Genomic DNA, 27,744 nt, shown 5'->3' on the forward strand with positions numbered 1-27,744 from the left:
GCAGGAAATGAAAACCAGGTGAGTCATTGTGGAATAAAGAGTCTTTGACAATTAACCAACAGCTGAGCACAGAGCTCTAAGAAGGAAGTGCTGAGCCCAGCCCTGACATCATATGATACAGACAGGGTCAATCACAGTCCATCTTGCCAGTATCACTCAAAAAAAAATTGTTTATTATATTAAAATAATACTCACAAGCATAGATATTTAAAAACGCATAAGCGATGACACCCACTGATCGGCGGCATCCCCACGCATGCCTAGGGTTGCCACCTCATCCCTTTAAACCCAAACACATATGAATTACACAGGTTCTGAGGCTAATCTAATGCAGATAAGGCACCAAGTGAGTTTAATTACCACCTTAATCAGCCACGGGTGTAAAGGGATGAGGTGGCAACCCTATGCACGCTGACGATCGGCAGATGTCATCGCTTGGACATTTTTAAATATCTATGCTTGTGAGTATTATTTTAATATAATACATAAGGTTTAAACAAACTACACACTCTGGACGGTCTGAGGAGACCTGTATTGCACAGTGAATGCTCTGTTCGGTCTAATGAGGCCTATAATACACACAATGCTCTTCACGGTGGTCTGAGGAGGCCTGTAATGTGCAGTGCTCTGGTCTGTCTGAGGAGGCCTGTAATGGACACAATGTTCTGGATGGTCTGAGAAGGAGGCATGTAATGCATTGCACACAGTGCTCTGGAAGTTCTCTGGAGGGTCTGGGGAGGCCTGTAATGCACACAGTGCTCTGGATGGTCTGAGGGGGTTTGTAATAAATACAGTGCTCTGGGTGGTTGGAAAGCCTGTAAATGCTGCACAGTTCTCTGGATGGTCATTTGTCTGAGGAGGACTGTATTGTGCACAGTGCTCTGGACGGTCATCTGAGGAAGCCTATAATGCTGCATAGTGATAAGCATGCCACACCACTAAGCACCCTATGGTTGCTACCTTGCTTGCAGGGAGTGGAAACACTTACCGGCTTTACAGGCGGAGCTCCAAGGAAATCAGTTCATGTGATTAAACGTCCCTCCCTCCCATTTTCGTTCCGTTTTCATTCATTGGTTAAATTGGAATTAATTTTCGCCTTCGTTTTTGGCAATCGACAAAAATATGAGTTCATTTTCGTTTAGTTTTTGCCACTGGAAATATGCCACTGACTAAAATGATGACAAAAAACTTTTTTGTCGACAAAATTAACACTTTTGGTGTGTTTACTGGGAGGTGCTTTTACTAAGGGATATGCAGGTTTTTATTACTTGTTTCGCAGGGAAACAAGAACCGGCATATTCCCACTGACAGGACAGAGCTCTGTTATGTTTACATTGACAGAGTTCATTCCTGGCTTCCCCCTCACCGATCAGCGGGTGCTGCGGTCAATCTTTTGCCGGCACCCATTGATTGGCTTGTGCTGTGACTAGTCACAGCACAGCCTGCACGCTCACTAACCGTAAGTGCTGGATCACATACTAGATATACGTGATCCAGCCCAAGGTAGCCAATCTGCCGCCGTACTCATACATGAGGTGGTCGGCAAGCGGTTAAGGTAAAAAACCTTCAACCTTTAATCAGATTGGGGGGCTGTTGTATTTAAGCCAGGCTCAATGTAAAAAATTTTAATCAGTTACAAATCCAAAATATGTGATGCCAGAACCTGTCTGTGAAAATCTCACTGTTCTGTAACACCGCATAGAGCTTGAAGGTAATTACCAAGCACGCAATTTAAAGGATTGGTGTTTTTTCTCCCATAAAGTCACAATAAATGATCCTCTCCTGGCTGTACAGTATTGTACCTTATGGCAGCACCTGGCTTCCCATACCTTTTTTGACAATATCTTGCCCATTAGTCTTAAAAATTGCAGTAGACTTCAGTAGGATTCCTGCCAGGTTTGTCTTTTTATGAATTTCAAACAAGATTCCACAAACACCCCTCCATTTAATTCAACCTGGGCAGAGTCACTCATTCCTACATGCAGGAAGAGTCTAGCTTTAGAATTCATATTTCAAAATTCTAGTTAAACCTTTGGAACTTTGTGTTTACAGCTATAAGAGGACAGGTGCACAAAATACCTTTGATTACATGAATTAATATGGAGGCTATTATTGTTTTAAAAGAAGAAAAGATCTGTTTTTGTAACATCTGTAGTGCTTTAATAGGTACCTTTTATATTCTATAATATCTTTGCTATATGTTTTTCTCTAATTTTCCTCAATGATACTGCTACCTCCTTGTTTCTTAAGCTATAGATCAGTGGGTTTAGCATAGGAATGATCATGGTGTAAAATACTGAAGCCACTCTATCCTGGCTCATAAAGTAACTAGAGGATGGTCGCATATACATGAAGACGATGGTGCTATAGAACAAACTAACTGTCAATAGGTGAGATGTACAAGTGGAAAATGCTTTCTTCCTTCCCTGCTGTGATTGGATATTCATTATAGTAGAAATAATATAACTATAGGATACCCCAATAGTTATGAGTGAACTAAATTCAGCAAGCCCTCCAAAGATAAACATCACAAGTTCATTTATAGCAGTATCCACACACGACAGCTTTAAAAGAGGGGGGACATCACAATAAAAGTGGTCTATTATGTTACTTCGGCAGAATGGCAGTTGAAACGTACAGGAAGTATGAATTGTTGCGTTGAGATACCCTGCAAGGTAGGCAAATCCTATAAGCTGTCTCGTGAACATCTTGTTCATAACTATTATGTACAATAGAGGGTTACAAATAGCAATATAGCGGTCATAGGCCATTATCCCTAGTAAGAAACACTCAAGACTAACAGAAGCACCAAACAAATACATCTGCATGACACACTCAAAAAAAGTAATGGACTTGGTAACTGACAATAATGTTTCTAAGGTCTTTGGTGTTATTATAGAGGAATAACAAAGATCTAAGAAAGAAAGGTTATTTATGAAAAAGTACATGGGTGTTTGGAGTTGAGAATCTGCTTTGATGGTTGCCATGATGCCAATATTAGCCAGAAGAGTCATGATATAGAAGACTAAAAATAAAGCAAATAAGAAGATCTGAAGGGTAGAGTCATTAGTTAGTCCTAACAAGATAAAGTAAGAAGGTTTTGTGTTATTCCACATGTTCTGGTGCTTCCTTTTTCTTGAGAAAAATGTATTTCTCTCTTCTTTCTGTGGAAAATATGTAAACAATCACTCTGTTAGTTACAAGGTTGCCTATTGTTCTTTTTGTTTTGTTTTTTGCCACATCAGCGAATCATCAAGCGAGACTAGAATCAACTTAACGTTCATCACTGTCTCTTATTAATTTTCACATCATTGTAGCTATTCTTTATTTGCTCCCTCCTTTTTTTTTTTTTAAATAGATTTCGTGTATAACTTTATTTCATTTATCATTAAAAATTTAACTCGTTTCGTCTCGCTTAACTTTGATTATTTTAAACCTCTTCCCTACTCCCCACCCCTAAAAAAAAAACCCATGTCAGTAGTGTACCTCTGCTAAATCTCTTCCTTTTATAACTATCTTTTTGGTCTCAATTGTGCTGCATAGCTCCATTTCTGTTTAAAATCTATCCATCCTTTCCACTTTTTCTCAAATGTAACTTTTTCATCTTCATCTCTCAAACACAAACTTTCATAGTTGAATATTCCCTCCACCCCTGTCTACCCACTCCCACGTCGTTGGACATTCAGTCTCTTTCCACTTCCTGGGAATCAACTTTTTTGCGGCATTTAAGAGGTGTGGGATAATTGTGTCTTGGTATTGTTTGACTCCCCCCCCTCGGTCCCATGCAAGAGTACTATCCAGGGATCCGGATTTACAGTTATTTGAGTTATTTCCTTTATCCTTTGGAGGATCTCATCCCAGTATATCTTAATTTTTGCACATCCCCACCATAAATGTGTCATTGTCCCTATCGCTTTACAACCACGCCAACACTCAGCCGTTGTTCCCTGTTGATATTTAGCGGTTTTATCAGGAGTGTTATACCACCGAGAGATAAGTTTGTAATTCATCTCAGCTGTCTTATTGTCTATTGCCGAACTATGGGTTATTTTTAGTATTTTATTTATTGTTTCTTTGTCTTTTCGTGCCCCTAATTCCTTTTCCCATTTTTTTATATATGGCGGTATCTCCCTCTGGCTAGCCACTGTTAACATCTCATATAGCCTCGACATTGTGCCCTTAGTTCTATCTGCTATACAAAGTTGCTCTAACCCAGTGAGTTCATTTACAGCTCTAATTGGCTGAGGCAGCTTTCCTATAAAATGTGCCAGCTGTAGATATCGCCACCTATCGTTCGCCATAAATCCCATGTGCACTAATTCTTCGAGTGAAATAAGTTTCCCTTTTTTTATTATATCTTTTATTTGTGACCCTTCTTTTTTAATCCAATTCCCTCCTATCTCTCTTTTACCAGGGGGAAAGTATTCATTATCTTTTAAAACTATCAAAGGTGAGTTATAGTGTCCGTTTAATCTTTTATATACCCCGTCCCAAATTTTAAATGCGATCCGTGTCAACTCATTAGTGTTTGTGTCAAGTACCCTATATTTAGGGGGATTCCATATTATGTCGCATAGTTGTGCCTTACTATATATACATTCAAGATTCACCCACCTTTTGTCATCTTTTTTTTTTTTTTTTTTTACCCATTCGGCTATTCTTGACAATACGGCAGCCTGATAATAGTAGTGCAGATCCGGGACAGCCAATCCCCCTTTTCTTTTCTCTTGTTTTAATACCCTATGGGAGATCCTGGGTTTTTTATTATTCCATATATATTTACTAATTAAGGATTTTAATTTTAAGAAATAACTGGGGGGTATATTAATCGGCAACATCTGGAATTTATATATTATTTTGGGAAGGATGAACATTTTAAACACATTTATTCGGCCCAGCCAGGATATAGATCCGTTAGCTACCTTTCTAAATTCCGCTTTGATTTCGTTTAATAATGGAATGTAATTCAAGTGGAAAATCTTATCTAAAGTACGTGCTAATTTTATTCCCAGGTATTTCAGTTCTTTTTTCCACTTAAATTTACATTTTCCCTGAATCAAGTATTCTTCTTGTTTGCTAACATTAATATTAAGGATTTCCGATTTTATTTGATTTATTTTAAAATTTGATAATTTCCCGTACTCGTCGAGGGCCTCAATTATTTTTAATACGGAACTTTTGGGGTTGCTGATGTAAAATAATACGTCGTCCGCATATGCAGCGAGTTTATGCTCCTCCTATCCTGCTATAATTCCTTTTATTTCTAAATTATTTCTAATCATCGAAAGTAAGGGTTCCAATGAAAGCACGAAGAGGAGGGGCGGAAGTGGACAGCCCTGTCTAGTCCCGTTTTCCATCTCAAAGGGAGGGGAGGGTAGCCCATTAACATTTACAGTGGCTGTGGGATGTAAGTACAATGTTTTAATCCACTTGGCCATCCTAGGACCGATACCCATTTTATCTAATGTCTGAAACATGAATCCCCAATCCACCCTATCAAAGGCTTTTTGGGCATCTGTTGATAATAATAGCGCTGGGGGTTCCGTCTCCTCCCTTTGAGATAGCAATAATAAAGTTCTAACCCCATTGTCTTTTCCCTCTCGGCCAGGCACAAAACCCACCTGATCCGGGTGAATCAGGAAATTCATTACTGTCTTCATTCTATTTGCCAGTACCTTAGCAAATAATTTGGTATCTACATTTAATAGTGATATTGGTCTAAAACTGGCACATTTAGTTTCATCCTTCCCTTCCTTTAACAGTAATAGAGGCGGACAGTGCTTCTTTACTTATGTCGTATTCTATCACAATTCCATTCATATATCTGCAAAGTTTCGGTATCAGAATTTCCTTAAACCTTTTATAATAATATATTGTTAACCCGTCAGGTCCTGGACTCTTCCCCGAGGCTGAATCTGCCAAAGCCTTATTTATTTCTGCTTCTGTTATGAGATTTTCTAAGTTTTCTTTATCTATTTCTCCTATCTTTGGAAGTCTCGCGTTGTTGAGATATCTCTCTATTTCTTTTATGTCCCTACCTTTTTCCAACTTCTTATTTTTTATTGCATATAGTCTCTCATAGTATATTTTAAAAGTTTCTGCAATCTCCTTTGACGTATATACCAAATCCCCATGTTCTGTTTGTATTTTTTCTATATAATTAATAGCTTTTTTCTTTTGAAGCATATTCGCTAAGTATTTAGTGGGTTTATTTCCATCCTGATATCTTGCTTTCTTTAATTGATTGAGGTACTTTTTTGTTTCGTGTTCCCTTAGCCTGTGTAGTTCTTTTCTTTTAGTTAATAAATTCTGATATACCTTCTTAACCGCGATCCCTAGTTTATGTTGTTGTTCGATCTTACAGATCTCTTCCCTGCGTGTGTTAATCCTTTCGGCCCATTCTTTTTTTTTTGTGAACCTCGGGCTATCAAGATCCCACGAATGTATGCCTTATGGGCGTCCCAAAGGGCTTGCCCAGATATATTCCTGTAATTTAGTTAATATTCCTTTCAGAAATTTTATGGGATTTTTATTCGGGGAATAGATATTCACTAGTGTATACTTTATATTACCTAGTTTACCTTTTAGAAATAGATATCTTCCCTCGGGTCTGTATTTCTTCCCTCAACAATAAAGCGGGTGTTTTTCCCAAATCCTATTGCTACTCCTCTTGCTCTGTTTGTGATCGTGTCCCCGTAATACCAATTCGGGTAATCTTTAGAATGAAGCCTGATTTTTGACGTGTGTGGGATGTGCGTCTCTTGTAGAAAGATCACGTCTGCCTGATACTGTTTCAGCTCTTCCAAAATTTTGTGCCTCTTTTTTGCTGTATTGAGCCCCTTAACATTATAGGACAGAAAATTTATATCCTTTTTTTTGTTATCCATATCCTATGTTTTGACCTAACTTATCCATCTTGTCCCTGAGGGTTTCACTACTGACATGTCCCCTCCCTGTTATCCCCCACCCCTCCCTTCCCCCGACCCCACACCCCCTACCCCTATCTCCCTCCCCCCCCGCTCCCCCAACCCCCCTCCTTGTCAACCCTCCTCCCTCCCTTTGGGCACCAATCGGCCCTTGACTTGTAAATAGGCCACATTTCTCTGGCTATCTCCAAGTCTTCAGCGTTCTTGAGGTGGGGTTCTAGATTTGGCCTCCTTGTCCTCCCTCTTTAGATATATCTATAAGTAGTGAGGGAGTTACTGGGCCCATCTCTTATCTAACCTTATATTCATCCAGTCTCCTCCCAGCGCCCCCGCCCCCCCCCCCACCCTCCTCCCCTCTAAAAACCCCACGACAGTTCTCTCATATAATTTCATCGTACCCCTCCGACCATCCCGGAATAGCAGGGGTTTGGATTTCTAGTTTATCACAAAAGACCCCTAACTCTTCAGGGAAACTTAGTTTTGCCATTCTACCGTCTTTGAATGCAAGCAAACATGCCGGAAATCCCCAGCTATATCTAATGTTCTGTGCTCTCAGTTGTTCCAGCAAGGGTTTTAGAAGGCGTTTTCTAGCCAAAGTCTCAGGCGCAAGGTCAGGGAATATTTGTATCTCGGTTTCTGCGTATTTTAGGGGGGCTTTCCCCCTTAATTTTTTCCAGATTTCAACTTTATCATCGTAATGTTCAAATCTAATAATGATATCTCGAGGTCTTCCTGTTTCTTCTGGCTTTTTATTCCCGACCCTATGCACCCTCTCGATTTTGGGGAATGCCACTTCTCCTCGGTCTAATATAGGCCGAAATATATCTTCTATAATCTCCCTTAGCTCCTCCCTTTTATTTTCTGGAACCAGTCGTATTCTCAAATTTTGTCTTCTATTTCTATTCTCTTGATCCTCCAGTCGATAGAGGATTTTCCTCTGGTTGCGATATGCGACTTTAACTTGTTCCTGTACTATATTTAATTCCTGAGCTTGTAGGTTGATTCTTTCTTCTGCTATCTCCACTCGTGTTAATAAGTGTCCCAGATCGTTTCTTAACATACTTATCTCCGATTTTATGGCGTTCTCCAATTTTAAGAGCATTTCCCTCATCACCTCTTTTGTTAACCCTTGGTCGTCCGGTCTTTGGTCTTCACATTTACTTAATTCTGGTTCGCTCTCTGTTGTCATTCTGTCCCTAGAATGGTCTAAGGTCTCCTCTATTTGTTTATCCAGTCCCCTATTTTCCTCAGAGTTAGGGGGCAACTTTTCCTTCCCGCCAATCCTGGGGCTCGCCCCTTGCGTCATGTATTGTTTTATGGTACTTTCAGTGGTTAGATTTTTGGGGGTCTTAGGGCCTCCCCCCTTAGTTTGCCTTGATGCTCTGCTCATGATGCTTTTTTTTGTCTCCCTTGATCGTCTCCCCAGGTTGTTGGACTTGTTGTAGCCCACTCACCTATTATGTCTACACGGCTTATTTTACAGGGCGGGGTCTAATATTTTGGCTTAGTGAGCTTATTGTCTCTCAGAGCAAAATACATCAACTTACCCACCGGGCCAGATATTAGTGTGCCCTTAGGTATGATTTCCTAATATTGCGATATTCAGAACAGCGACCAAGCCTCTTCAATCCTGGCGCTGCTTTTCACACTCCTGTTGACTATCCAGTCCTCCAAGTGGCTCTTTGTGTAGTATCGCAGTATTGAACCACTTCTGTGACCACTCAGGGGGTTTCCAGTAATTCACATTATGCATACTATTTTCACCACCTGTTTAAATTTCTGGTTCCCCGTCGATCCGTAAGTTAAATATATTTCACGTTATAATCTATTAAAATATAGAATTTAGGGCGGTAGCCAGAGTTATCCTATACCGAGTATTATTTCTCTGAGTCTCTCTTCCCAGTCCACCTACAGGCCCTCGTGTGTACACCCTTTTAATTGTCGATATTACAGGCGGAGGGGAGTTTCCCCGCTGTTATATCCCGCCTGTTTATTTCCAGCCGGTCATCAGTATTTATCGGTCTAAATTTTGATGTTTATACGTGTAAACACAGATAAGAAGCAACACAAAAACAGCCATTGGGAGCAACCGCGCATCCCCAGAGACCAAGTAGCGAGGCTTTCAGGCGAAACCTGTCTCTGTGCTGTTTCTTGCCAGTTACTCTAATGTCAACAGTCAAGTTGGTTAATTCAGATATTAACGAAACTTATATCTGCAAATGGGGACCTTGCAGTAACTACAGAGCATTAACCATTTCATATATTGCTCCTCAAAGATTCACGGTATTGTCCACCTGGTAACCACGTTTAACCCTCTCAAGGGTATACTTGTTTGCTTCTTTACAACCGGCTAGATATCTTTCAAGGCGATTTTATCAGTCCACCTATTCCGTTTCTGGGCTACATCCACGTTAATTAGCATTAGGTCAATAACACTTACTTCCGTGCCGGAATATGCCGGGATATGGAATAAATGCAGGGCAGTTTAAAACATTTTTTCCTACTACATTTGAGTGTCCAATCAACCATGTATAGACAGCCACTGGTTAAATTAATATTACATCTGTCCCATGTTTTCATTCCAGGATAATAACTGTATTAAGGACTAGCACAAAATCTATCATTCGAGCACAGTTCATACAGTGACCAGAGCAAAAGCAAGCATATCAATCCAACTTATCTTATCTGCCTCCAGACGGTGTGTCTCTTATGCTGATCTCCTTCTGGGGTTCCGTAGCCACATTAGTTGCTGTGTTTCTCCAGCATAACACAGCGTTGTATAGCAAAGGTGGAGGAGCTAAAGGAACTACGGGGGGAGAGCGGGGGGGAGGAAAGCGAGGTCCGGGAGTCTTTCAGCCGGTGCTGCCACTTAATCTCGCCGGTAACTAGATGTATCCCGGAGGGGTCCCGTACGGAGGTTTAGCATGTTTGCCGGAGCCTCTCACCCTCCGGCCGTCTCCGCTTTTACCCCCGGGCGCCCTCTCCAGCGAGCCTCCTCTAAAGCCCCTCCCTCCTTACGTAGCGTCACTACGTCATCCCTCTCTCCCACAGCCCTCAGCCTATTGTTCTAAGTCCATAATTTTATCTATTTTTGCAGGTATCTATCTATCTATCTATCTATCTATCTATCTATATTCTACATAGTTTGCCTTATTCCATAAAGAATACAATTACTTCAGTGCTAAATTTTGAGTGCTGTAACCTCTTAGATCAGTTCAGATCAGATAATACTGGAAAGGTGTATACATAGGCAATTCCTTTTCCAGGATGACAATGCTTAGTCCATTTGGTTGCAAAAACTGCACACTCCGTAGTTGCACAACAAGCAGCTGTGCTAATGTACAATGTGCTTGCATGCACATCCTGCTATAGTCACTGCAGTAAAACTGTGACATTCAGCTGCTGCTGAAGCTTGCACACAGTCACAGGATTTTCTTGCAAGTAGTCTACAGAATGTGCAAGGCGATAAAACATGTACAAATTGGGGAAAAACTGAACTTTTTAAACAAAAAAATGCAGTCTTCTTTTATTTACTGTATTCTACAACATTCTATATTACAATTCACTTCTTAAAAAAACATATTTTTTATTGAATATTGCAATAGGTGTCTTATTTTCTTTTGTTTTGTATGAACACCATTTACAGACATTTACTACTTTCACTGGCCTTTTAGTCTCCAAAAGTAATAGAAAAGTAAAATAGCATTCTGCACCAGTTCATGCTGCTCTACAACACTATGGGTGTTATTATGAAAGGCAAATCCACTTTGCACTGCAAGTGCACTTGAAAGTGCACTGAAAGTGAACTTGGAAGTGCAGTCGCTCTAAATCTAAGGGGTAGATCTGAAATGAGTGGAAGCTCTGATGATTTTATCATCAAATCATGTGCAAGCTAAAATGCTGTTTTTCATTTTCCTTGCATGTCCCCTTCGGATCTACAGCGACTTTACTTCCAAGTGCACTTGCAGTGCAAAGTGGATTTTCCTTTAATAAATAACCCCCTAAGTTTAGTTTTACATCTGGAAGAGTTGCTTTCTTCTGATTCTTTGCGTAGTGCTCACATACATATCAACACATGCAGTACCTAAATAATGATTACTCACCTACATAGCGATCCCTCATCATCTTTATAAGAATCATATGACTGTGATCCTTATATGTTATGTAGCAGTTCCCACAGGATTCCGATATCCTGCAGTGATTACCTTGTATGATATAATTACAATCCCTACAGAATAATCTTTGAAAATGACAGCCAGTGATATGCAAATATTAAAATATGTGCAAATGCTTATGCAGATACTCAAAAAATAAAAGTGTTGTGAACTATGGCCATGATCCATCACTATGAAACCCAGTCCCTGAAGACCCATTAGGAGCTATGCCCAGTATGATGGATGAAGCCTGGACCTTATAAACAGTCCAGCATTGTGAATAGGTAAGAGAATGTCATCCTGTATCTCTGGCCGTTAGTGTAAAATAAGTGACTGATCGCATACTTTAATTCCACTTCCATTTAGAGCCCATATAAGGTACGCAGGTGCATTCTCCTACCCTTTTGCCAAAATGGTTTACACCTGGATTACCATGTTCTCCTGCTGGACAAACTTACCCTCCCACATTCTACTCTTTGAGCACCACATAGGAGAATAAAGTCACTTGTAGTTATAGCACAGGTCAGGAGAAAGGGAGGCAATTGAAAATCCCAGGCGAACAGTCGCTCTGTTGAAGACCCACTCTCAAATTCAGAGTGACTTTTTGTCACTTGCATCGAAGCAGGACCCAATTTTAACACCAGTCTCAGCATGCAATTCTAGCTCTATTTTGTTCACACAATAAGCAGTCTATTTGACTAAAGCAGAATTTTCTGCATCTATGTCACATTTCCTCAAACAGGTAATTGTCTTAATACAGGAATCTTTGTTCAGGGCTCATAAATGTCCTGCCTATTTTCCTACTAAAAAGTAACAAGATCCTGATATACCAGTCCCATACCGCCCAACTTTTTGAGATGTCGAAAAACTGATTTCCTCTGTTCGCAAAAGCCTTGAAATTGTACAACTTGACTCTCTTCCATCTTGTCATGCCCCTTTGGGTGCAAAGAGAACTGAAAAAAACTAAAAAACATTCCCGATTATGAACAGATAGATTGTGCAGTCCGTGATGATTGGGTCACTCCTAAAAGGATTTTCATTCCCTCCAAAATCTTGGTGAACTCTATCCAGTGGAAAAAAAGTTTGCAAAGAAGTGGGCTATTCCTGTGGTTGATGCTGCCATCTCTCTCCTAAAACACACATCTTGCCATACCTACTGTACAACTGTTCCTTCTTTTGAAGATTCTGCAGATATAAAATTTGATATGCTCCTTAGGCCTCATACACACGGACGTTTTAACAGCGGCTTTTTTGAGCTTTTTTTTGCTGCTTAAGAACGCCACTCCATGTTATTCAATGGGCTCATACACACCATGGCGTTTTGAGCTGTAATAGGCATGGTAGTTTTTACGCTCCAAAAAAAAAACCATGGACCAGCGCGTTCTGAGGCACCAGTGCTAGAGCTGTTTTGACGCCAACGCTGAAAAAAACTTCAAAACGCGCATTAGCGATATATCGTTTTTTAGCATCAGTGTTTTTAAACTGTAAAAATGTTTATTATGTGATTGGTCATGTTGTTTATTTATTTTCCTTGGTATTGTGGGTAACGCTAATGCTTACAAACGGCATTAAATGCAAATTGATGCCAAATCAAAACGATAATAAAATCGCCTTTTTAACACTATTTTTTTCCAGATGTTGTTACTAGCTTTACAGCCCGTATGAGGCATAAATGTTCTCTTTAATCTTGTAGGCCCAACCCTGCAAACGGCTCTCACTGCAATATCATTATGTCAAACAACAGCTAACTGGTCTAGAACAATGAACAAATAGCATGAGCTTGTATTTCAAAATCGTGCTATTACAGAGATATTACAACTGCCTTCTGCTCTGCTGTTTTGTGTGGATGCCCCAGAACATGCCATGAGCCAAATTTCCAGAAGGGCTCCAATCTCCCTTCATAGGCACAGAATCCTATAGCTAAAGGCCTGGACAGCTGAAGCTGCCCGCAAGAGGTACCTCATATTTATGCTTTCCAAGGAAATTGTCTGTTTGGTGAGGGATTTGATCAATTAATTAATTAAAGAGTACAAATAAAAATAAAAAAAAAGTCACTGCGCAGCAAAATGAACCTTCACCTATTTATCTATGAGTCAGCCAGCACAAAATTGTGTTCCACCAACACAGATGATTTAAATACAAGTGAAATAGAAATTGGGAAGCCCCTCCCCCTGGGAATGTAATGTGTAAGTTGCAGTTACCCTTGTGACATCATTATGCTAAGGTGGAGTTAGTCTGTGTGTGAAGAGTACTAGCTACAATAGGACAGGAGTGACAAGGGATTAGCTGTCACAGTGCTTGTGGTATTAAATGCTTATATGCTGCATTACCAGCCTGTTTTGTGAGTATATTTGCTGTCTTATTTTAAGTATAAATGGGGAGCATTAGATGTCGTCTTAATTTTTATTGAGGAACTTCCGGAAGGGAAATTTGCTGGGCTGTCTTGATTGCTTTAAACCGGGCAGGGGAAACCATTCCTGAGTGGAGGAAAAATGGCTCTGTAATGCTACTTCAGACCTCCTCTAATTAAGAGGTATTTATGCAGGTGAGAATATACTGTATAAATACTGCTCAGATGGAGTTGTTCGGTGAAGAGGTGCACTGGTGTTTCACAGATTCATGTCATCATTTCACATGGAAGTTGTATTTACTGAATAAATGCTCACGACTGGGAATTGTATATGGACTCACAGTAAATAAATGTGTATATACTGTATGAAAAGTTTTGGGTGCACTAGTCACATATTGTTAGAAGATGCACATTTGATGTTTAAGTTTTAATTTTTGTATTGATTATTTGTTTTGAATGTAGTGCAACACATTTTTATTTAATTTGAATTCATAAAAGAGTTCATAGGTGGGAAGGATTTAGATCCACAGACGAAGGCCCCAAATTCACCCTTCTCAGGAGCGCTTAGCTCTTGTAAACACAGAGCACCTGTCCGCTCTAACCAGGCCTCTAATTCAAAAACCTAAGATCAGCCCTACCTTTCGGCTCATGGCTTGGCCCACAAAGACCATCAATGTCCCATTCCTCTGTATCTCTGACCAATACTGTTAGAGCTTTGAACAGGACCAAAAGATATGAAGGAAGTTTCCCCTCTCATCTCCACATCTCCAGCAATGCTCTGAAGCCTCTGGAAAACATTTACTCAAAGTGGATGGGGTAAGATACCAGCGTGTCAGGATTTTATAGTTGGATTCCTGTGTGTTCATGCAGTTGGATGACTTCAGGGAAAGGTGGATGATGTTTTGGTGTTGGGTGGCTGTGAAGGTCCTATCAAGGTACCTTTCCCATTTGCTAAGGTTCGGCATGATAAAATCATCTGGAGGGGAGATGAGCAATGCATACATCTTCAATAGGGTGTAAGGGAGGGTGGGTCTTTGTCTTCACAGTACGAAACCTCGGCCCCAACTCAACAGGCCAGATCTGCTATCTCAAGGTCCTCTATTCCATCTTGCTTCTAAGTCTCTGGCTTTAATGGCAGGGCTGTTGAAACCCAGCTCTTAAAGGATAGAGGGATTTCTCAATCTGTAATTTCTACCTTTCTGAAAGCAAAAAAAGCCACTTCCAGGAATATCTATTATTGCACCGGGAAATCTTATTTTGCCTGGTGTGAATGCTGTCAATTCCGTCCCAGAGATTACCATGTGCATCACATTTTGGCCTTCCTGCAAACAGGCCTTGACAAGAACATGACTCTAAGCACACTTACAGGGCAGGTATCGGCATTATGAATTCTGTTTTAAAGGCATCTGGCTTCATACTTTCTTATAAAACCTTTATTCAAAGGGGTATATTTACTAAAGGGAAATAGGCTGTGCAGTTTGAAAGTGCAGTTGCACTCAGCTTAGTTAATGTGGTGAAAGTTCACTTTGTAAAAAATACCCAATCAGTTTCAAAGAAAATAAATAACAGCATTCAAACCCCCCATGTGAATAAATATGGGGTACATAGTACCCCTACTCATTCATTAAAAAAAAGTGTAGTGTAAAAACAGTAGGCAGTTTTTGACAAGTCCTTTATTTAAAAAAAGAAACAACAAAGATGCCCCCGGTTGCCAGCCACCACCACTGACCCAAAGAAAAAAAAAGCTATTCTCCTGACAAAGGCTCCCACCACCTGCCACATAACCAGGTGGACCCCATGTGACATCACCAACCAGGGGCATGCTGGATCCGTGATGTCACTCAGGAGAGGGGCTAACTGGTGACATCACTGGGAGGCACCACCTCTTGCAGACGATGGGGGCCTTTGTCAGGAGCGGAGTTTTTTTGGGGGTCGGCAGTGGCATTGGGCATCGTGATTGATGATGGATTTACACCAGGTGACATTGTTTTTTATTTTTTATTTTTTTTAAAAGGACTTGTCAAACCTGCCTACTGTCTTTTTTTACACTACACTTCAGGACTTCATGCTCGATTAAGTGTTTGGTATGGATTTCGGGTTGGACTTGATGCCATTTTTAAAAAAAAATTTTGCTGGAAATTCTTTTTTTACAGAACCTCGCTGACAGCCGATGACTTCCTAACGGTTGTTAGGAATGCGGTGGCCGCCCGCTCCATAACAACCATGCTGTGTACTGGTTGTTAAGGAGGGGGTGGTTGCTCAGCTCCACCTGACTCCAACCAGCGTAATTACGTCACCGCCCACCTCGCGTGTAGTGCCCAATGTGCTTTCTCAAAGGACTAGGCTCCTACGTGTGAGGTGGGCAGTGACTTATTTACGCTTGATGAAGCCAGGTGGAGCTGTGCAAGCTGAGGATAAAGTATTCTGTATAATACTGAAATATGCCTGTATTTGACTTCTGAATTGTGGTGGTATTTTTACTCTTAATAAATATATTGTATAAGCAATCTTCACTATGGTTTTTTCCTCTTGTCTCTTACATATATGACACTACGCTGAGAGCTGTGGACTGGATTTGATCTGTCAGTGGAGGCACTGCCACTTTTACACTGCAAAGGCACATACTGACCTCTATTAGGTAGTGGAGTCCACCCAAGTAGGAGAGTAGACACCCTTAGGTAGGGTGAAGGGAACCATGGTTAACAAAGGTACATACACAATTGTTTTTGGTGTATGGGATTATACGATTCACGGATTTTATACATATATATCTTTATGGACTGGCACTGAATGATGGACTAACTTTAGTTTTGTAGCATGGTGTTCTTAGATTTAGCTATATCCACTAAATTAATTTTCACTAAAGCATTCAATAACTGCTTTGGGTAGGACTTTCTCTTAATTTTCACCAAGGATCTTGCTACTTATTTCTTAGACTAAAGAGTGGTAATAGCAAATGAATGAAAATGGTGTAAAATACAAAATACATCTTTTATCAATACATTGCCTTAAAAAAGTATTTATACCACTTAAAATTTTCCACATTTTGTCATGTTACAACCAAAAACGTAATTGTATTTTATTGGGATTTTATGTGATAGACCAACACAAAGTGGCACATAATTGTGAAGTGGAAGGAAAATGATAAATCATTTTCAAAAAATCTGGAAAATGTGGTGTGCATTTGTATTCTGCCACCTTTAGGCTGGATTCACACCTGACCTACATGCTTGGCCAATCACAGCGCCGGCAGCGAGGAGAGCCATAATTGGCCACAGGCAGGATGCCTGTGGCCAATTATAGCTCAGGGGTTTTAGTACACGCCCCACACTATGTAAGGCCACCTGTGCGGCAGCTTTGTGTAGTGGCATTCAGAGAGATAGGATAGGCAGGGACAGTGTCTTCTTTTCTTGTGATTAAACTTAGAGCAGTTAGAGTTGGTGTATTGTGCCTCCTGCACAGTATACACCTGAAGGTACCTCCAATTGCTAGTGTTATTCTGTTACTATACCACAGGCATCTGCAGCAGTTACAGTGGGTGTATGTTGAGGGTATGTGGCCTGGTACGGTTCAGGAGGGAGGGGGGGCCGCTCTCTCGTCCCCCCCTCTTTTCCTGCGGCCTGCCAGGTTGCGTGCTCGCATAAAGGGTCTGATATGGATTTTTAGGGGGACCCCCATGTCAATTTTTTTTTAATTTGATGCGGGGTTCCCCTTAATATCCATATCAGACCGGAAGGGTCTGGTTATGGATATTTAGGGGGACCCCCACGTCAATTTTTTTTTAAATTTGACACGGGGTTCCCCTTAATATCCATGTCAGACCTGAAGGGCCTGGTAATTGAATTTAGGGGAACCCCCACGCTTTTTTTTTTTTTTTTTTTTATCAATGAATGAATGAATTGTCGGCTAATGCAGAGAACACTCATTGAGTGTTCTCTGTATTACGGGACCCGACAATAGCCGCAAGTGATTTTAAAAGACTTTTTTTCCTGCACAAATGACACTTTGTGCAGGGACAGTTCTAAGCACCAGAAACATGCGCCCCTTCACAGGCATACTATAGATACCCCCCAGCTACGAAATTTAAAGGAATATTACACTTTTATTTTTTCACTTTAATCATTATTAAAATCACTGCTCCTGAAATAACTGCCGTTTTTAAAACTTTTTTTTGCATTGATCCATGTCCCCTGGGGCAGGACCCGGGTCCCCAAACACATTTTAGGACAGTAACCTGCATATTACCTTTTAAAATGAGCACTTTAGATTGTGATCGTTCGAGTCCCATAGACTTTAATAGGGTTCTAAAGTTCACACGAAGTTTAGGTCTGTTCGCAGGTTCTGGTGCGAACCGAACAGGGGGGTGTTCGGCTCATCCCTACTGTACAATATACACCTGAAACTCCCCCAATTGCTGGTGTTCTTTTCCTATACCACAGGCAGCTGCAGCAGTTACGGCGGGTGTATTGGGCCTCCTGCACCATATACACCTAAAGCTACCCCCAATTGCTGGTGTTGTTCTGTTTCTATACCACGGGTATCTGCAGCAGTTACAGTGGGTGTATTGGGCCTCCTGCACTGTATACACCTGAAGCTACCCCCAATTGCTAGTGTTGTTCTGTTCTTATACCACAGGCAGCTGCAGTAGTTAGAGTTGGTGTATTGTGCCTCCTGCACAGTATACACCTGAAGCTACCACCAATTGCTAGTGTTGTTCTGTTTCTATACTAAAGGCATCTGCAGCAGTTAGAGTTGGTGTATTGGGCCTTCTGAACAGTATACACCTGAAGCTACCCCCAATTGAAGGTGTTGTTTCCATTTCTATACCACAGGCAGCTGCAGTAGTTAGAGTTGGTGTATTGTGCCTCCTGCACCGTATACACCTGAAGCTACCCCCAATTGCTAGTGTTGTTCTGTTTCTATACCACAGGCATCTGCAGCAGTTAGAGTTGGTGTATTGGGCCTCCTGCACAGTATACACCTGAAGCTACCCCCAATTGAAGGTGTTGTTTCGTTTCTACACCACAGGCATCTGGAGCAGTTACAGTAGGTGTATTGTGCCACCTGCACAGTATACACCTGAACCTACCCTCAATTGCTGGTGTTGTTCTGTTTCTATACCATAGCCATCTGGAGCAGTTACAGTTGGTGTATTGTGCCACCTGCACAGTATAGACCTGAAGCTACCCCCGATTGCTGGTGTTGTTCCGTTTCTATACTACAGGCATCTGGAGCAGTTACAGTGGGTGTATTGGGCCTTCTGCACCGTATACACCTGAAGCTACCGCCAATTGCTAGTGTTGTTCTGTTCCTATACCACAGGCAGCTGCAGCAGTTAGAGTTGGTGTATTGTGCCTCCTGCACAGAATACACCTGAAGCTCCCCCAATTGCTGGTGTTCTGTTCCTATACCACAAGCAGCTGCAGCAGTTACAGTGGGTGTATTGGGCCTCCCGCACTGTAAACAACTGAAGCTACCCCCAATTGCTGGTGTTGTTCTTTTTCTATACCAAAGGCATCTGCAGCAGTTACAGTCTGTGTATTGTGCCACCTGCACAGTATACACCTGAAACTACCCCCAATTGAAGGTGTTGTTCCATTTCTACACCACAGGCATCTGGAGCAGTTACAGTTGGTGTATTGTGCCACCAGCACCGTATACACCTGAAGCTACCCCCAATTGCTGGTGTTCTGTTTCTATACCACAGGCAGCTGCAGCAGTTACAGTGGGTGTATTGGGCCTCCTGCACCGTATACACCTGAAGCTACCCCCAATTGCTGGTGTTGTTCTGTTTCTATACCACAGGCATCTGCAGCAGTTACAGTCTGTGTATTGTGCCACCTGCACAGTATATACCTGAAGCTACCCCCAATTGAAGGTGTTGTTCCGTTTCTATACCACAGGCATCTGGAGCAGTTACAGTCGGTGTATTGTGCCACCTGCACAGTATACACCTGAAGCTACCCCCAATTGCTGGTGTTCTGTTTCTATACCACAGGCATCTGGAGCAGTTACAGGCGGTGTATTGTGCCACCTGCACAGTATATACCTGAAGCTACCCCCAATTGCTGATGTTGTTCTGTTTCTATACCACAGGCATCTGGAGCAGTTACAGAGTTACAGTTGGTGTATTGTGCCACCTACACAGTATACACCTGAAGCTACCAGCAATTGCTGGTGTTGTTCCATTTCTATACCACAGGCATCTGGAGCAGTTACAGTCGGTGTATTGTGCCACCTGCGCAGTATACACCTGAAGCTACCCCCAATTGCTGATGTTGTTCCGTTTCTATACCACAGGCATCTGGAGCAGTTACAGTCGGTGTATTGTGCCATCTGCACAGTATACACCTAAAGCTACCCCCAATTGCTGGTGTTGTTCCGTTTCTATACCACAGGCATATGGAGCAGTTACAGTCGATGTATTGGGCCTCCTGTACAGTATACACCTGAAGCTACCCCCAATTGCTGGTGTTCTCATCTCCCTGCAGGCCATTAGTATGTCTGGAAGGCCAACAAGGAGAAAAACAAAACAAAAACAAAACAAAAACAAAACAAAAAAGGAAGGCGCACTGACCTAGTGCATTACCATAAAAAGAGCTTTATTCAAAACAGAACAGATAGCAAAATGGCTACTCACAAACGAGTATTGATCAAAGGCAAAATCAATACAAATGGATCCATCGCACTGAACATCGACATATCCAGATCAGATGTCAGATGAATTGACAAATACCTCAACGAAAACGGCTAATGCGTTTTGGGGGTGACCCCCTTTCTTCAGAGCCAAAATAAGCAATGGTTCCTCACTGGAGGCTAGCGGTATATATATATATATATATATATATATGTGGAGGTTTCTAAAAACATGTGGTCAGAAAGGTCATAGAGCTCCACCCACAAAAAAATAAAAAATATAAAATAAAATAAAAAACCGAGACATTTTAAAGAGATTCACGCCAGTAGTGTGGATGGCATAAAAGTCTTCGGGATCGAGGCTATGCCAAACGATGTGGACAATGGCAAAAAACACCAGCTACTCTGTAATAGAGAGGCCTACTGGATATTCTGTCTAGGAACTATGGCCCCTAAGGGCCTAAATGAAGAAATTGAACTACACAACCTCCTGTAAGATTGGTGGTTCCTGTGAGCCCTGGGGTGGGTTAAGGTCGTATGAAGCTTAGGCAATCTATTCATTCAATCGAGGCTATATGAAGCCCATGGGATCCGTCTATGGGGTCCTTCAGCCACATGAGGGCCTAAGCCTCTAGATAGGGTGTATGTATTCCGGCCATATTCCTTTAGATACGGTATACATAGTTAAATAGTGGTTGACTTAGCCTTAGGTATAGACTTGTTGGATAGACAGATTTAGTCTTGGTTTAGTTTTTAACTAATTAATTAATTAATTTTTTATTAATTCTATTTTAGTTGTTTTTTAATCTTTTTCCCTGTCTGTTGTTCATTTTATATGAGGGCCCAAGCCTTTAGATAGGGCGATGTATTCCGGCTATATCCCCTTAGATGCGGTATACATATCTAAATAGTGGTAGACTTAGCCTTTGGTATAAGACTTGTTGGCTAGACAGATTTAGTCTTGGTTTAGTTTTTAACCAATTATTTAATTCATTATTTAATTCATTATTTCTAATTAATTCAATTTTTTTCTCTGTTTTCCATTTTACAACTGTAACATTATTAATTACAATACTAATGATATGATAGTATTTATCGGTCCACGCCATTGACAAATGGGCATGCGGCTTCTCGCTGGTGAGTTAATGTGTCCTTTGGAGGTTTTTTTTTTTATAAATAAATTATTTTAAATTTAATCCTGCATTTAATTTTTAAATTACTATTTTTTGATGCAATTACTATTTATTGGTTTATTTATATATGTCTATTTGTTTTTTATTATTATATTTTTTTATATATGAATTCTTCCTCTTTACCAACTCTCTAGCAGAGTTTACATTGTGACTATGTTGCCCCCACGCCCAGGCATTCGGCGGGTGTACGTGTGGGTGGAGGGGTTGGGTCCGGCGGCCTAAAGCTGTGGGCAGGTTTGACTCCGCCCACACTTCCGGGCTCTGGTTATAGCTTGCGCTCCAGCAATTCTGGACGCAGGAGCGGAAGCCAAGCACTGTAGGCGGCTGGATGCTTGCGCTCAGGCGACCTCCATGTGCGCATGAGCGGAAGCGTCCATATTGGGGCGGCCGGAAGTTGCGGGTGGAACACATTTCCACCCGCACTTCCTGTTATATGGGACTAGGTGCGATCCAGCTACTTATGGAGCGCACAAGAGACGGATCACCAGGGATGACTTCCCCCCCGCACATACAGGTGCGGACATTAATTAATTGGGTGCCAAGTGGATACTGGTGAAAACTTAAGGTAATGCCTCTTCTCTCTTACATATGTGTACACAGAAAATGAGGAAAATGGAGATATATATATATATATATATATATATATGTGTGTATGTGTATACATGGGTGTATATATATATATATTATTTATTTATTGATTTATCTATCTATTTAAACCCCCCCCCCTTTTTTTTTTTGTGGGTGGAGCTCTATGACCTTTCTGACCACATGTTTTTAGAAACCTCCACATATATATATACCGCTAGCCTCCAGCGAGGAACCATTGCTTATTTTGGCTCTGAAGAAAGGGGGTCACCCCTGAAACGCGTTAGCCGTTTTCGTTGAGGTATTTGTCAATTCATCTGACATCTGATCTGGGTATGTCGATGTTCGGTGCGATGGATCCATTTGTATTGATTTTGCCTTTGATCAATACTCGTTTGTGAGTAGGCATTTTGCTATTTTTCTATTTTGAATAAAGCTCTTTTTATCGTAATGCACTAGGTCAGTGCGCCTTCCTTTTTTGTTTTGTTTTTCTCCAGTATCTGAACACCCAATGTTCTAAAGTTGTTGTTTTAGGCCAACAAGGAGAGGCAGACAGTCACGAGCCAATAAAAGAGGGCAAGCAGGCTCTGTGTCTAGAGGCAAGAGTGCTGGTTGCGGACGTGGTGCATCGTCATCGGCACGTGGCCATGGGACACGCTTGTCCTTATTTTCGGCAGCTGGACGTGTTGAGCCGCACCATGCCAAAGACTTGGTAGAGTGGATGACCAAGCCCTCCTCATCCTCCTAATCCTCTCTCACCCAGGCTCAGGGTACGAGCAAAGCACCTGCCAACGCGTCCTCTTCCCTCGTCTCAATGTCATCAGTCACTCCTTCCCTCGACCCACCATGTCCTCCTGAGGAGTCCCCTGAACTGTTTGAGCACAGTGTTGGGTACATGCTCCAGGGAAATGCCCAGCGTTTTGAAGGCTCTGATGATGATACCCAGCTAGAGGCAGTAGCGTGAGCCCAGAGAGAGGGGATACTCAAGAAGGACAGCAATCTGGCAGTCATGTTTCACCAGCTGCAGCATACTGCCAGGTTTGCTCCAGTGATGAAGAGGGAGGGGATGATGAGGTCACTGACTCCACGTGGGTGTGTAATAGGAAAGAGGAGGAGGCACATCTCCAACGAGGCAGGATGCCCTTCGGGGGCCAGCTTAAGGGCAGCACACTGACTGAATCACACCACAGAGCTCTGCCTGTGCAGGGCACTGCCTCTACGCGTTATTCCAAAAGTTCTTTGGTGTGGGCCTTTTTTGAGACGAGTGCATCAGATTGCACCACTGCTATTTGCAACATAAGTATCTCGCGTGGCCAAAACATCAGCTGCTTGGGCACCACATGCTTGACCAGACATATGTTGACCTGCCATGCAGCTCGTTGGCAAGCGTACCTTAAAGACCCACACCAAAGAACAAAGCGGACCTCTCCTTGCTCCTCATTAGCTGGGATCTCCAACCACACTATACCTTCAGTCCTCTCTGAAACCTACACTGAGAGGAATGAAGGTGTAGAATTAGGTGTGTCACAGCCAAGTACTTGCGGGCACTCTGCTAGCAGTACACTGACGTCCGATTGTACGGCAAATTTCCCTGCCCCAGCTGCTGGACCATCAAAAGAAGTTCACTCCCAACCATCAACATGCCCAGTGGTTGAATGCTAGCTTGGCTAAATTGCTAGCACTTCAACTGCTGCCTTTTCAGTTGGTAGACTCGGCCCCCTACCGTGAGTTTGTGCAATGTGCGGTCCCTCAGTGGCAGGTTCACAAACGGCAATTTTTCTAACGGAAGGTGATTCCAGCTCTCTACCGGCATGTGGAAGGCAATGTCCATGCCTCGCTGGACAGGACGGTCAGCGGTAAGGTGCATATTACTGCTGACTCATGGTCCAGCAGGCATGGACAGGCACGTTACCTATCTTTCAGGGCGCATTGGGTCACTCTTCTGGCAGATGGAAAGGATGCAGGACAAGGTGCAGTAATGTTGGAGGTTGTTCCGCCACCACATCTCCAAAATGCTACTACTGGTTGTGACACACCTCCACCCCCTCCTCTTCTACTTTCTCCATGGGCTCTTCCTGTGCTTTGTCCTCGGAACCAGTGGTGCTCCGTAGGTGTTCAAGGGGCAAAAAGATGCCATGCCGTGCTTGCGCTGCTGTGTTTGGGGGACAGGAGCCACACTGGGGCAGATATTTTGTCAGCTCGGCAGGGGCAGGTCGAGAGGTGGTTGATGCCACGCCTCCGACAGGGACAACTGACCCATGTGCCCTGTGTGGCTCATGTCCTTAACTTGGTGGTGCAGCTGTTCTTGGGCAGGTACCCAGGCTTACAGGATGTCCTGAGGCAGGCCAGGAAAGTCTGTGTTCATTTCCAACGGTCATATAATACCAGTGCTCGGCTGGCTGAGCTCCAAAAGGAATTGAAGCTGCCCAAGAATGGACTTATCTGTGACATGCCCACCAGGTGGAACTCTACGTTGGCCATGCTGCAGTGGCTGCACATCAGTAGAGGGCCATCAATGAGTACCTGTACGACTACAGCACCAGGACAGGGTCAGGGGAGCTTCGTTTTTTTTCACCATGCCAGTGCATGCAATGTCCTGTCACCATTTCAGGAGGCCACGAGGATGGTGAGCAGTGACAATGCATGCATCAGTGACACTATACCTCTTGTCCACCTGTTGGAACATACGCTGCGTGGAATAATGGACAGGGCACTTGAGCAGAACCGAGGCAGGAAGAGGAGGACTTCCTTGCCTCTCAAGGTGCCTTTTATCCAGATAGTGTTCCCGCTGTCCCGCCGATCACACAGGAAGAGGAGGACGAGGATTGTGTCAGCATGGAGGTGGAGCCTGGCACTCAGCATCAGCAGTCTTTTAGGGATGATTTACAGTCCCAAGAAACCCGTGGACTTTTACGTGGCTGGGAGGAGGTGGCTGCAGATCATGTCGTCCTTAGTGACCCAAAGGACCAAATGCCTCAGCTAACCTATGCTGCATGGCCTCCCTGATCCTGCAAAGCCTGCGGAAAGATCCTCGTATTCTTCGGATCAAGGGGAGGGATCATTACTGGCTGGCAACTCTCCCTGATCCATGGTACAAAGGTGAGGTTGCGGACCATATCTTGCCGCCGCAGAGGGAGCAGAGGATGAGACATCTCTGGAGGCCTTGCAGAAAGGTCGGTGCAACGCGTTCCCAGAGACTGGGAGGTTACAAACTCCTGGTCCTGGACAATGTGTTGCTCAGTCACAGAAGGAGCGGTGGAGAAGGTGGCCGTCTGACCGATGCGTTCAGACAATTTTTTAGTCTGTAGGCCCAAGGTATGATCGGTTCCAGCAACCATCACCACCGTCTGATTTACATGGTGCAGGAATACCTAGGGGCAAGGTCAGACTTGGACACCTTTCCCACCGAACATTCTCTGGGTTACTTGGTCTTGAGGATGGATCACTGGCCAGAGCTTGCACAGTATGCAATTGAGCTGCTGGTCTGTCCTGCATCCAGCGTTCTTTCAGAACGCATATTCAGTGCTGCTGGAGGCTTTGTAACCGATCACAGGGTGCGTCTGTCCACCGACTCAGTTGATCGACTGACTTTCATAAAGATGAATCACCTCCGGCTACCAAGCACCTGAAGCTGATGTAACCGAATAATTTTTTTTTAAATGTCACATCCCTTCAAGACTGCCTATGCTGAATGACTATCCTGTTATGTTGACTGACTATCCTCTTTCTCCTCAATGATCCTGCTGATAGCTTGGAAGAACATTTTTGGTTCTGTGTGCCGCCACCAGTGGCTAAGGTCCTGTTTAACAGGGGCATGTAATTACAATTTTTGATGCAACGCTTTGCAGCAGGGCTCATTCCTGCACTCCAACTAGAGTATCTGGGAGAGGTTGCAGTGTCATGGCACCAGCACCAGCGCCTAAGGCCCAATTTTTCAGCCCCTGTTTAACAGGGGCATGTAATTATAATTTTTGATGCAATGCTTTGCAGCAGGGCTCATTCCTGCACTCCAACTAGTGTATCTGGGAGAGGTTGCAGTGTCGTGGCACCAGCACCAGTGCCTAAGGCCCAATTTTTCAGCCGCTGTTTAACAGGGGCGTGTAATTACAAGTTTGGATACAATACTTTGCAGCAGGGCTCATTCCTGCTCTCCAACTAGAGTTTCTGTGAGGTGTTGCAGTGTTGTGGCACTCCATCTTGCATCACTCCCACCATGCCTGGTAACCCACTCTACAAAGACGGATGTCAGCTATTCCTGACTCTGGAGGTCACCATTAGGTCTTTGGAGGTCCTGGACCTTGCTACACTGTAAATATATATCAATAATAATATATTAATTAAATATACTAACTACCTACCAGACAGCTCACAGTAAACCTGTCATGATAGGGAATGTGGGGACAGATATTGCTGACCTTTCTCTAAATATGCTACTTGCCTGGCTGTAATACCCTGGCTAGGGTATCCCCCACCCTCTGGATTAAATAATTTCTTACAGATCTAGAACAAAAATGCAGTTCAGGTAATTTAGAGAAAAGTCTGAAGTTTTTATCTACATAATTGTTCTTGATCAAGCACTGCTCAAGGTGGTGCTTTGTTAAAAAAGGTAATTTTTCACTAACAAACCTGTGATCTAATAAAGGTTGTAGAAGGTATTTTGTAATTTTGTAATGTGCATTAAACAAGATTCTAGATGGTTCTATATTGGGGAAGAGGAGTCCTTGGCATACTTTGACCAGTAAGGAGGAATTCATGGCTTCAAGTGCCTTCTGACCTTTTTTATACAGGAGCCCACAGGTGCTCTGGTGAGTGAGCTTGGTATTGGGGGCACATGCTGAAGACTAAATAGTGTGAAGCACATCGGTGCACAGGAATTGTGGACACAGTATATGTGAACTGATTTTTTACAATTATTATGCACAATTACATTGAGAGTGTATTGCAACATATAATGTTATGGTTTAATAGCTGGGGAGTTGTTGATTGTTTTGTTGTACATTAACCACTTGCCCTTCGGAAGATTTACCCCCCTTCATGACCAGGCCATGTTTTGCTTTTTGGTACTGCAGTACTTTAACTGACTATCGTGCAGTCATGCAACACTACACAAATTCAATTTATATATTTTTTTTCACACATATAGAGCTTTCTTTTGGTGTTTTTGATCACCACTGGGTTTTTTTTTTTTTTTTGCTATAAATCATTTGCTTTTTATGAAAGAAAAGACTGAAAATGTAAAATATATATATATATATATATATATATATATATATATATATGTGTATATATATACACCATACATTCTGCTTTAGAATATTTAATAAAAAAATAAAAAAATTTGATATCTTCTTTCATGGTTTACATGAATGTCTACAAACTATAGTATATATACTGGAATTTTTCTTTATTATATACTATTAATGGCGGCTATCAGCGGCTGTTAGCAGGACTGCGATAGTAATGAGGGCAGTCTGACACTAAATTACACTTTGTGGGAACCAGTGACACTAATACAGCTATAAGTGCTAAAAATATGCACTGTCACTGTACTAATGACACTGGCTGGGAAGGGGTTAACATCTAGGGTGATCAAATGGTTAAATGTGTGCCTAAAAATGTTTAGTGTGTCTACTGTGAGGCGCTTTTAATAAGGGATGTGCTGAATTTTTTTTCCTGCTTTGTATTGTTTACACTACCAGAGCTCTGTCCTGTCACCCTTCTCGCTGATTAGTGGGTGTCAGTAGACATCTATTGGCTGGCACCCGCTGATCGGCTTGTGCTGTGTCTAATCACAGCACAGCAGGCACGCCTGCACCTTACCCAGAAGTGCTGAATCACGTACTAGGTACTAGATGTACATCACCAAAAATGTAAATGCTTTATTCATTTTATTAGGATTT

The 27,744-nt window shown here is 42.3% G+C and overlaps 1 protein-coding gene across 1 annotated transcript; it reads right to left on the reverse strand.

Moving 5' to 3' along the window:
* Positions 1-445: 445 nt before the first annotated feature.
* LOC143983716 (olfactory receptor 5AP2-like) lies at positions 446-11,047 on the reverse strand. Its single transcript, XM_077483736.1, has 2 exons — positions 11,030-11,047; positions 446-3,164 (listed from the first exon to the last, which is right to left on the reverse strand). Exon 2 carries the CDS (start codon positions 3,114-3,116, stop codon positions 2,181-2,183), a length of 936 nt encoding a protein of 311 aa, XP_077339862.1. The 5' UTR covers positions 3,117-3,164; positions 11,030-11,047; the 3' UTR covers positions 446-2,180.
* Between the last annotated feature and the right edge of the window lie 16,697 nt (positions 11,048-27,744).

Source organism: Lithobates pipiens, unplaced genomic scaffold (assembly GCF_037356315.1).
Source record: "Lithobates pipiens isolate NorthernLeopardFrog02 unplaced genomic scaffold, aLitPip1_a1.2 Scaffold_16, whole genome shotgun sequence".
Lineage (NCBI taxonomy): Eukaryota > Metazoa > Chordata > Amphibia > Anura > Ranidae > Lithobates > Lithobates pipiens.